Source organism: Anser cygnoides, chromosome 1 (assembly GCF_040182565.1).
Source record: "Anser cygnoides isolate HZ-2024a breed goose chromosome 1, Taihu_goose_T2T_genome, whole genome shotgun sequence".
Lineage (NCBI taxonomy): Eukaryota > Metazoa > Chordata > Aves > Anseriformes > Anatidae > Anser > Anser cygnoides.
In genome coordinates, this window is record NC_089873.1 from 147,802,448 (window position 1) to 147,815,015 (window position 12,568).

The following is a 12,568-nucleotide window of genomic DNA, read 5'->3' on the forward strand; positions in this document are numbered from 1 at the left end:
TTATACATTTTGAAGTGAGCAACAGAGAAGTCTTCAGTATAATTATAGCGCAAAAATGATAAAACATTGTAAAACGAAGCCATGACCATGTTTGCACTTAATACCTTTTCCCTTTTCAGACAAATCAACTATAAGTAATGTCCTCATAAAAAAAATTACACACTGAAAAGATCTACTGGCATGGGACAATGCAAAATGTAGTTCTCTGAACAGCAACAGCCCCTTCTCTAAGAATCTCAATGTTATTTGCTCCCTAACATACACTAAAAAGCACACATTTGAAAACTTAATAAATCTACACCACAAACCAGTGGAAATTAACTGATCTTAAATGATCTCATGTTTTTTCCTCGATTTCCATGTTAAGAAGGAAAACAAATGAACTCAAGAGTAACTAACCTGTCACATATGGTTCCAAAGCTTTGGGAACCAAACTCCTTGCAATTTTTAGGTCCTCTGCTGAACAGCTTCCAGATTCTAGCCCACAGGCCATCCCCATTCGTTTTAGTACTTCTATATCATCATGAATTTCAAAAGTATTGTCAAAATTAAATAGATACTCAAACCTGTAGGGGGAAAACGTCTCAATTAACTCCATCTTTCCAGTCACTTAAACTTCACTAAAATTAAAATTACACATGCATTTTAGGTTTAACAGATAAAGAGATTAAAAGTTCTAGTTAAACACTTGAAGTATTTTGCACATTTGATCAATATTTCTCTAAGCCCATTCCTCTCTTCTTGCTGGCAAAAGCTGTCTACTGTGTCATTTTTTTTTTTTTAACCTTTTCTTGTAAGCTAATAGTACAAGCAGAAATGATTGCTACTTTCAGCTTTTAATTAGCAGATGAAAAGCCTAGGTTTTTGAACCAAAACTAGAGAACAGCAGTTCTAAAAGCAAAATCCGTTTTCAAGTCAGCTGGCTGTATTTCATCGTGTTAATGGCAAGTTTACACTACTTGGTAAAGTATTACCTAAAAATTCAGCAGAGCTAACTTAACACACTTTTAAGATTTCTAGACAGTTCATACTTCCATAGCTTTACAAAGTTTCATAGCTTTACAAAGCTCTATTTCTATTCAACATTAAGCTTAACTCATCTAAATTGCAAGTTCTCAGTCAACAAAAGGTAGATGTATGTTTATTCATACCTCAGTTTTAACAATTGTAGATGAACTCTTTAACATAGACATAAAACTCATAGGTGTACCAAAAGCCAGAAAGAAAACTTTGTTTACTCACTTGTCATTTGAAATACTGCAGTCAATCACTGTTTTCTTGCTGGTGTTCACAATGATGAATGGCAAATGGATGACAGAATTGGAAGGTGGCGGCCGATTTGCCTGCTGCTCTGCCTGACGATTTCGCTGAACGAGGTTCTTGAAGGCAATTTGCTACAAAAGCAAGAGTGATATGGGAGTGAATTAAACCTTCAACATTTGGTTAACCTAAAAATCCCTCAATGAATACCAACAACGGTTGTAGCATGTAAATGCAGAAACAAACAGAGAACATTCATCACATTCCTGAATTTTAAGATGCAACAATAGACAAAACCTAGAGTATTAAAAATGCAAAATGATAAAAATTAATTGAGGGGAAAAAAATGTATCTTCTAAGAACTACATCAGGACAGATCCTTCAGCAGATCCTTGACAGAGAGAAGAGAACAATGACTGGAAAAAGCAAGTTTCATACAGCATCCTACTTCCACTCTGTTTAGTATTTCCTGCTAGCTACTGTACTCCACAATAATAGTTGAATGATTAATACTGTATTTTTGCTGAAATGGTATGCTAAAAAAAGGCTACAGTTTAGGATGTGAACATCTTGATATTAGGTTTCTGAATCATTGAACTAAGATCAGTGACTTTACTCTTATATTTCTTACCAACATTTTTTCAGAATGGAAAGTTCATATTTTAAAGATTAGCAAACTTGAGAACTAAAATTACTCAACTATTAAAACTCAAGTTATATTAAAACCTTACAGCAAGTCACCAAACGAAGTACTTTTCTGGTCATGGAATCAGATGAAATGAACAGGAATTAAAAACAAAATCCAAAGCAAACAGAGGCTGATAAGTATCAGAGTTGTAGAGGTTGCTGTTCCACAGCTGTCTTTTCTTTCTGCAAGCTCTTCCTGAGATTCTCATCCTTACTGCATATGTAATGGAATTACTAAGGGATACTTTGGTGAACCACCAGTACAGTGACTTAGGGAATAGACTGCTGCTTCCCACAATCTACTAGGTGAAATCTGGAAAGGAGTTCGGTTACAATTCAGCAACTGTTCCAGAAAAACTAAGCCACCTATACAACAGGGGCAGCAAAGTTCAAGAAAGGCAAGACAGTCTTCTCAGGTGTCTCCCATCCCTCACTGAGATAAAACAGGAATACAAATGTAAGTTACCTTGCCCTATAGACAAGAGTACCTTGACTGTACCTGTAGAATGAGTTCTTGTAGTTGAGACTGTTTTTGCTTTATTCTTTCAAGTCTTCTCTGTTTCTCCACCTTAAGACAGAAAGAGAACTGGTTAGTTTGTTGGTTTTACACAGCATTTTCTCCCCTTAAATTGCTTAAATACCAGAGAACTGAAGGCATGAAGTATGTCAGTCATTAAGGTTCTGCTGATGATTCAGAGATCCACCAAGTCTCACATCAGTACTACTGATGGAAACTGTAACAAAGCAGAATTAAGACATCGAGGAATAAAGTAGAATATATTAGTGAGTGGAAAAATTTCTTTGCAAACAGAAGTTATGCCTCAAAGAGTTATCCAGATTCTCTGAAGGAGACAGAGCATGTGGACCAGGTGGATCCACTTGATATCCTCTACTGATATTGGAGGTATTGGAGAAGAGAGATTAAAGATGCTTAAAGAAATGAAGCTGTTATAGAATCAAAGGTTATGTCCCCACAGTATTAAACGTATACTAGATAATAATACAGAAGACTGGGGACAATACAGTACAAAATAAACAGCTTTCTCAGTGGAGGAAGTCACCAACAGATTCTCACAAGGATTTCTTTTACAGACTATTACTCAAAATATAAAGGATCAGAATAAGGGGATGAACAGCAAGGTGACAGAACTTGCTGATAATGTTGGGCTATCTGGTATAGTAAAAAGAAGAGAGCTCATCACAAAGTACATAGGAAGTGCCTTTGTAGCACTGAGTGATTAAACCATCAAAATTAATGCTGGTAAATATAATGTGGTATATGTGAGAAACCATAATCCCATTCATGCAAATTTTAGAAAAAGTGACGAGCTCTGAATTACATATTGCCACTCAGTAAAGAGATCTTGAACTACATTATCTACAAAAACATCAGCTCAGTACATGGTCAAAAAATTTAATTATTAGGCAAGGAACAGAGAACATAACACAAGTTATCACTACATCAGCGTACAAACCCTGAAGTTCTGTATCTTGGATTCTGTAGGTCTTGTGTTCCTATTTCAAAAAGGCCACATAAAAGAACAATCAGGATAACTAATAGTATGGAACAGATTCCATACAAGGAAATAATGAGTAAGTTAGGACTTTTTAGAAAGGAGAATGAAATAAGGTGAGAGAATGTGGGTGATAACTATAAACCACAAGTAACGTGGAGAAAGTACATGGCTGGGTCACCATCACTTCCAATCCAAAAAAACACCAGAGGATATCAACTAAATAGAGTATACTTTAAAAACAAACAAAAAGGTATTTCATAAGAAACTCCTAACACAGCTGAAAATCTCACTGCCATAAAAGATTCAATGTTAAAGGCAAACTTTGTACAAAATTGAAGACTATTAAATAGAAGGATGCATACATATATCTGTCTCAGGTTGTGCCTGAGCCACCAGTTACAGGAGAAAGCATCATTAATTGCTTTCTCTAATCATATACTCCTTCCTAGGTTACTGCTACTGTCCAGCAAGACACTAGGATAGACAGACCGCTCATCTGAAGATACACTTTTGTTCTTATGTCCTTATAATATGTACTAAAGGCAAAATGACTGGAGTTAAAATTCACACACAGAATGCAGTTTTGTGCCCACTTTTGATGAAGAAATTACAAGTGTACACTGTTGAAAAAACTGTAAAGGCATGATGTTGATGAAAAAAAAGAGTCCAGTGCTTTTAAGTCCAGTGTTTTTAATTTAGTATTAGAAATAACTGCCTCCTTCCAAAAAAAGAGACTTACCACAAATGACCTGAGGTATTTTCCTATCACATACATGTAAACTACACTGCTTTCTATATTAATTCAAGATACAGACCCTATTAACTGCCCCCCACAACCCTCTTCGCATTATCAGGATGTATTTTACCATTTCCAATACTCTAATTTACACAGAAAATGCAAATTCAAAAATATGTATTTTAAATACTTAAAATACTAAATGCTTAACGGGGAATCCCCCAAGCTCATTTATTCCCTTATGGACTATTTTGATTAATTTTTAAACAGTTTAAGGGGTGAGCCTAAGCATTTTCAACTGGAATAGTCAAAAAAAGTTTATTATGCTTGACAATTTGACAAATTAAATATTAGCCTCCATAGGCTTCTTAAAAAAACAACAAAACTTATCACAAAACTTTCCAGATAATGTCACTAACAATTTAAATGTCGATGGACCTTGCAGAAAAATTGGAGCTAGAACACTCAAAGTAATAATGGGGGAAGGGAGGAATCTTGCAAATTCCTTGAACAAGCTCAACACAAATTACAATTTTTGCCATTTCCAAAGATACACTACACTTGTGGCTCAATTATTCCATGGTTAACAGAACCCCTTTCTCCTCTTGTGACTTGCAATTAACAAGTTCTCACTTTGAGATCAGAAATTAGCATTCTACATATCTTAAATGCAAGAAATTTCACTGAACATTCTAAGCTGCTTCTTCTGTCAGTACAAATATTATCCCACCCTTCTTTAGGACATTATCAGTCATGGCATTAAATTCAGTAGAAGCAGCCATGCATCTCTTTTTGTTGCTCCAACATTACTGGCAATGTCACACTTTATGAGACAGATTCAAAAAGATCAGCTTGAAAATCCTCCCAGACAACTGATTTCCTATTCAGCACACAGAACAGACATCTTCAAATCACTTCACCCTAGTTTTTATGCCCTGATTGTCACTCTCTCACCCTAATAATTTTAATTTAAGTATCTTACTTACATGAAACTCAGATTGATTAGATCTGTTATATTGTCTTCATCTACATAGCAATTACACTGGCAACTGAAAAAACAGTTACCAGTGTCAAACAAAAATGTTCACAGAATTAGGCTTTTTTAGATAGGTTACAAAATATTCTTCTCAACTTGTCTGCTTCTATACTGCCTTTAAGTTCTACTGAAGGGAACTTAACACTTACTAAGAACAAATACAAAAACCTCATTCTCTTCTGATAAAGTAAATTGACCTCTGTAAACCTCAGTAAGTTTATTATCCTGCAAGTGTAGGACTCAGGATACTTATAAATGAAATGGAAAAATTCTCCCAGAACTTAGGAATGCCTCTGAGTATTAAACATTTTGCTTCTCTCCCAAGGCTCGTAGTAAAAAATTTTGACATGTTTACGTAAGACAAGTATCAGAAACAAAAATGACCTATAGCAACAAAGGAGCGCTGTGTGCACATACTGATTGACATGTAACACCTATCACTGCAAATCTATTTGTGTGGCATCTGGAGAAAACAATTTGCCTCAGCTTTGACCACCACTACTGCAGTGGAAACGTACACTAGTTATTCACTTTGATTAACTTCCAGTCGGAACCACTTCACATATATTTTTAAGTGTTGTGTGGCAGAGTTGCTCCTGACATAGAAGAATTACTTCAAAAAATTATTAAAGCAATCTGGTTAGATGTGTATTCTGTAAATACAAATGGGAAAAAAAAAAAGTATCGAAAGAGATCCAACTATTCTATTTTGCTATCTCAGAAGATCACATGCAGGATAAAAACATTTTCAAGCGAACTTTTATTCAAACACAAAGCCATTGTGAATTTCCTATACAAATACCTCTAAATTCTGACATTCCTGAGCCGAGTTAGTAGGTAGACCGATCCATTTGATTTCCTTCTTCTCCTTAGAGATAATGTTCATGGCCATAAGGACATTTAAGGCATCATAGACACGTCGTCTAATATTCTTCTGGTCATAAGCCTGCTGTAGACATAGTGCATTAATCAAAAACATACCTGTGACAGAAACATTTGAAAATAAAATATATTACAGTAAATGGGTAAGCTTGGGTAGTATCTGAACTGTTTCATTTAGCAGGAGGAAAAGAAATGGAAATCTCTAAAGAAATGTATCTTCCCCCATTGAGTTCACATATACTTGTCCTCCCATATACTTACTGATTCATTTGGTGAAATGTGATTATCAGTGGTACTGAACTCTGCAACCAACTCGTCTGCCACCTCATTATATGAAGTGGTTCCTTTTCTTTGTACCTTCTCACAAACCTTCATAGAGAAATGACGTAAACCTTTGCCATTCTTCTCTCCTTTTTTGTTCCGTTTCCTAAATATACACATAATATGTAATTTAAGAAGATTTGAACTTTGGAATACTTAATGTTGCTTTTTCAAATACAAGCACACTACAGTAAAAAGCAAGTCTTCCCTTTCGATCTGCTCCTCACCCCTTTCCAACATTTTCTTCCTATTATTCCTCTTCCCCCCCCCCCCGCTAAAATTTACGGTAACAATTCTACCATCTTTATGCTTTATATATATTAAATAAAATATATGTAATATATAAATATATATTATATAAATATATATAAATTTTATATATATATACACATATATATCTTTATGCTTTATATATTATCTTTATATATACACAATACAGATTTATCTTTTTGGCAACTCTGCTAGCTCCAGTAGCAGATAATAAGTTAACGACAGGGATGTTCCTTAAAGTCAGTAAGGAAAACCTTACAATCTTCAAGATGGGGGCGAAAGGCTAAAATGAGAAGTGAATTATAACAGATTATTTATTTCTTGTTAGATAGAACAATATTCAACCGATGTAGGTTATGGGCTAAGTCTGATACTGATTGAACAGATACACTGTTTGAATTCACTTCACTGGTTGAGCACCTCTCCTATGAAGAAAGGCTCAGAAGAGTTGGGCTTGTTCAGCCTGGAGAAGAGAAGGCTCCAGGGAGACCTTACAGCAGCCTTCCAGTACCTAACAGGGGCTACAGGAAAGCTGGGGAGGGACTCTTTGTCAGGGAGGGTAGCGAGAGGACCAGGAGGCTTTAAACTAGAAGAAGGTAGGTCTAGATTAACCATTAAGAAGAAAATCTTTACTATGAGGGTGGTGAGGCACTGGACCCAGGTTTCCCAGAGCTGTGGATGCCCCATCCCCGGAGGTGTTCAAGACCAGGTTGGATGGGGCTTTGGGCAACCTGGTCTGGTGGGAGGTGTCCCTGCCCATGGCAGGGGGTTGGAACCAGATGGACTTTAGGGTCCCTTCCAACCCAAACCACCCTATGATTCTATGAAGCTATTACAAAAGCTTCAAAGTTACTATAGATGAATGAAGTATAATGATTTTTTCTGCATGTCTTTTAAATAAAAAGTTCTGTGTAACTTGAAGAGAAATCTAAGTATCAACAGAATTAGTATCAGAAATAGAACCTCTCGTTTTCTCAAATTCATCATAATTCCAAAGTAGAAAACCTATCTATGTGTAACAGGACACTGATGATAATTTCTGTCTTAAAACAACTACAGTTAACAAGAGACCCTTAAAAACAAACCTGCACAAAAAAAGACATCAGAACACCACATTCATTGTATCTAAAATTTATCTGCAGTAAAGGCTTCATTCTTATTTAAAACGATTCTTCAGGATATACTTTTTCAATCTGAAGTATACTGTCTTGTCTTGGAAATAACCCAGCAAAATAGAAATGCCAAATTAAAATGTGAATCAAATCAGGTGAATTCCTGTGTCCTTTTAGGAGCTGAATTCTCTAAATCCAAGTAACATGAGAAAATCGTCAGTGTTTATAGAAAATATGCTACTTGCTTGTATGACAAATGAGCAGATATTCATTCCTGTATGATTATGCCTATTTTTTAATATAGTATACTTTAATGTTGAAGTGCTCTTAGTTGAAAGGTAAGTAGACTGTCCTTCTCACACAGCTCACCTCAACAGCGCATACACTATCACAGCGAACGTTTAGAACAAAAGTTTCAAGCAATTTATTAATCCTTTGCAACTTTTATTTAGCTCACCCAGCAGACCACGGCGAAGAATCTGCCGTCTGGTTCTGTGATACAAAATGTGTATTAGGTGTATGTGGGCTTCCTACCAGGATAGTATTTGGCGCTGAAGGTCTCTGAGGTGTACTGATAACCTACAGTAAAGATAAAATCATTTGGAAAATAAACATAAGTATTCCAAGATATTCAGATGCTGCAATATTCAAGTGATGTATTATCCAAGCATGAATAATACTTTGTTTCTACCCACTTCTATTAGACGTTTTCAACTTACACACATTAGCATAAAAATCTTCAGACTACGTATTACATAGTTAGAGCACTCCCTAAGTAATAATCATTTGTTTCATCCTTCCTAAACAAGCTTTTCATGCTAACCTTCTCACTTAGTGCAGAATTTGGTTTTACACAAAAGCATTCCATTTTCCTTTAGCTACAGTCTGCCTCACCAACAAAATTTAAAGTTTATTCCCCAAACTAGCTTCAATAATTTAGCCTTTGCAAGAATAAAGTAGAAAAACTTAAAAGTCGAAATGAAACCATCCACTTAAAATGTTTCCAATTCTTACAGAAAGCCAACCAATCTCCCCTACTACTATTCATAACCAAAACTGCTCATTGTGGAAAACAGAACGAGGGTGGGGGATACAGAACAGGCGCTGGGTGTATGTGAACCAGCTCACTTTCTCCCTGGGGGAAAAAAACACCATCAATTTTGCTACTGGCAGTTCTCTGCCAACTACAGACCAAAAACCTTAGCTGTTTTAACCTCTCGTATTAGGCCATTTTTTACAGCATGTTTTTAAGAAGAGTTGGAATAAACATCTCCAGGCATATTTGAGATATCTCATCCCACTGCTTTGTTTTCTGCCCTTAGATGACCACAATTCCTGTAGCCACCCACCAACAATTCTGTCCACCACCTTTTCACTTTCACTGATCTCATGAAAAAAAGGCCTGGTTCACCAACATTTCAGAATGCCATGAGGACAGCCAGTGTGCTGTTCAGGTAACACAGACAATAGAGAGAAGAGAGGAAAGCTCTTAGCCAGTTTTTATTCCTTAGGATACAGTTAGAGAGGACTGGTGGAGATGACATTTTTCTTGCAGAGGCTAAAATTAGAGGGTCCCACCCTACTCCCTTGCTTCCCATTTCCACAAACAAGCCCACCATCACCGTGGTGCCTAACACGTAACACAGTGCACAAAGATGGGAAGCCAAACCCATACAGAGGGAGGGAGTGGAGTTATAAAACTCAGAAAAACAAACCATTTGGCAACAGCAAACACTGGAAATCTACTGTGCTCAGTAGTGTCGTTAAACATTCAGCAGTACAAAGAAGTAAATGGATGGAGATAAACCCACACTCATTTCTAGAATGGAAAATTGAAGTCTGTTTAGTAAATTCAAAACCTGCTCAGCGTTCCCAATCTAACTCACAGAAGTCTGCAACTGGACAGAATCATATGCTTTCATGTTATATCTTTAAAAAGCTCAACTTTTACATAAAGAATGTCTCAGATTTAAGCTTATATGTTATGCAAACAATACGTATCTCAGACATAGAGAAACTTAGAAATACAAGAACTACCCTTAAAAAATTCTAATAATTTCTCTTACATGTCGAAAAGTCTTTATATAGCAAACAACCACATGTTAAAGACTGCTATTTTTCTATGGAATGGAAATAAAACTTACAGACAAAAATGAACTTCTTCAACGTAGCAGGGATGTTTGTTTTTTAATAGCCACTTTAAATCTAATTATTCTTGTGGTTATATACAGGAAAAGAGAGTGGTGATTTTTCTTGTTTTTCTGAAAGATGCATCTATACAACCTCTTAAAGACAAGGACTGCCACATAGGCTTAGAATTTGTATGTTTTTAATCCAAAATCCGTATCATCTACCAGTAACTGCATTAGATTGTTTCCAAACACGTCCAATTTCTTTCAGTATTTGAAGGATGCAAATGGCAGAAATACTCCAGAACTTCAGAAAGAACTGGTGAGCCTCTCTACATTATAAGCAAGTGAAGGAAAACTCCTTAACAAAGCAGCTGTCTATACCAAACGTCTTACCAAATCTGAACAAGCATGTACTGATGTTACAGAAGACCCTACAGCCTAGAGCTTCAGATTCTGCTGAAGAATTACTTGGTGTTATTGGCTCCTTAAAAGAAATGTTGATGTCCCTAACTTTTACTCACAAGTACATAAACAACCACGACTTCAAATGAAAAAAACATTGAAAGAGTTAGGCAGTATCAAGTCACTGGGAACATCCTAAAACAAAAGCTTATGCATGTAATTATAAAATCTAGTTTTAAGGAAAACATGGAGAGGAGAGGCAAAGAATGAAGAAGCAGAAAAAGACATGTCTGCTGTTCTCTAAAGTTTCCTGATTTACAGGGAGAACGAGATTACAATCCGGCTCCTTAAGAACCAGTAAGATCAAGACCATGGCAAAGAACAGTGAACAGCAAGAGCCTACACTAACCACTTCACTGTACTGAACACTGTCCCCATGTACATTTTCCTGCTAAGAAAAAGAAATCAGACTAACTGAACAAAGACCACAAGCTCAGAAAATTAAGTACTTAAGTATTAAAAAACTGGTTTTACCAGCCAAGGGTTAGAAAGTTGAACAGGGTCACAAGCCAACTCATCAACTCTGATCCTCAAGAACATTTGGCTCACTGACAGAAAATTCTTGCTGTCCTTCTATATCATAAAGCCAGAAGAAATTTATCCAAGGTTTCTCTCTATATATACATAAAATAAACAACTCCACCTCTTCTTTAGTGACATACAACCAAGCATTTAATTTTGTATTGGTAATAATAGCCTATACAAATATGCTCTAATATGGGACCCTTATTCCATCAAAATTTATTATCGCCTTATTCTGAATATTTTAGCAAAGTGATAAAGAACTTATTACTGAGAATGTGAATTTCACACAGTCATCATACTACCAAAGACTACGATATCACGAGTGGTTCTTTCAGAATCAAAAATTTTAATAATCTTACCATGCAAAATTAATCATTATAATACAGATGAGCATTTGTCAATTTAAGTATGTGATTTGTATGTGTAAACATACACACACAGATATACAAACAGATTTGTATACATTTATTTACTTATTGTTCAAAGTTTAAAAAGGCATCAGACAATTTGTCATTTAATTATTAAACCATGGCTTTCCTACTTTGAGAAAAGGGTTTTGTAAGTTACCTTTCACTTTCAACATTAAAATCTACTATGTACACAGCCTAGCAATAAAACCTGGAAGAGATATCCTACATGTCATTACAACTCTGTTTCCTTGTTTGGATTAAAGCTGTCTCCTACTAAAGAGACAACTTCAGTTAAACTAATTTTAATGCACTTTAACTTTCAAGTAATTGCTGGAGGGAGTTAGCTCACCTCCACCACTGGTAATACAGCACAAATAATCTGCAGTTATACTGACACTTTGCTACTTAACTATCTTCAGTCTGTCTCAGATGGGACTCCTCAAATTATGTGAAGCTCAAGAGTTGAACATAGTTCATGTTGCACTACTGCAATTCAATTACGAACACTTGTGGATGTAGAGGTTTGGTTGGTTTGTTGTGCCATCTCCCCACCCCCAGGCTCTCTTCAAACTGACAGCTGTACCAGAGCAGCTATCTGAGCATGGTCACAGTTTTGAAGTATAGTCAATAAGCAATTATACAGATAGACTGGTAATTGCAGAGGGAGTGGACTTTCCACAACATCTGTGCAGTTAAAGTGACACAGTTTATAGATTCAGGCAACCTCAGTTATCAGACACTCCCTAGAGCTTAGAGTTGGGCAAGGGAGATGGTAAACTTGTATCAAGAAGAAACCCAAATACAAGAAATTAAATTCCAAATGTTTATACCTTACAGTAGCTTTCCAGAAGATGAACTGAGACCAGCTCTCAGTTGATCTCAATTTTGATCAATATAGAAATGACTTCTCACAACCTATGTATTATCTACTGCATTATTAGATTCTTTGAGTCCTCTAATTTCACATACCTCACACAGAGCAAAAGCAAGCATTTAGGCAAAAGGATATCTAAAATCAGCATTAGCATTAAAAAATGTAGTATAGCTTTCAAGTTTGTTCCATCTGACTTCAATCTCAGTAAAAATGTGCTAATGGAATTAAATTTACATGTCTCCATTACAGAATCTGGAAGAACCACTGATTAGAAGTGGCAACATTAATGAAAGATAAAGCCACCTGAATATTCAGGTATGTTGATTTGACAGTCATCTTTGCAT

General features: G+C 35.9%; 1 protein-coding gene across 4 annotated transcripts in view; it reads right to left on the minus strand.

Annotated features, from left to right (window-relative positions):
• Nucleotides 1-12,568, minus strand: part of TFDP1 (transcription factor Dp-1) — a 41,666-nt gene that overhangs the window by 4,123 nt on the left and 24,975 nt on the right. For 2 of the 4 annotated variants that reach the window (XM_066990525.1, XM_066990524.1), the window contains exons 5-10: nt 8,279-8,400; nt 6,380-6,545; nt 6,039-6,185; nt 2,447-2,515; nt 1,243-1,394; nt 400-566 (exon numbers count right to left, since the gene is read on the minus strand). In XM_066990525.1, the coding sequence (XP_066846626.1) occupies nt 400-566; nt 1,243-1,394; nt 2,447-2,515; nt 6,039-6,185; nt 6,380-6,545; nt 8,279-8,400 (823 nt within the window). Of the gene's footprint in view, nt 1-399; nt 567-1,242; nt 1,395-2,446; nt 2,516-6,038; nt 6,186-6,379; nt 6,546-8,278; nt 8,401-9,536; nt 9,623-12,568 lie in introns of those variants that run through there. The other 2 variants (XM_066990527.1, XM_066990526.1) reach the window with 2 other exon arrangements.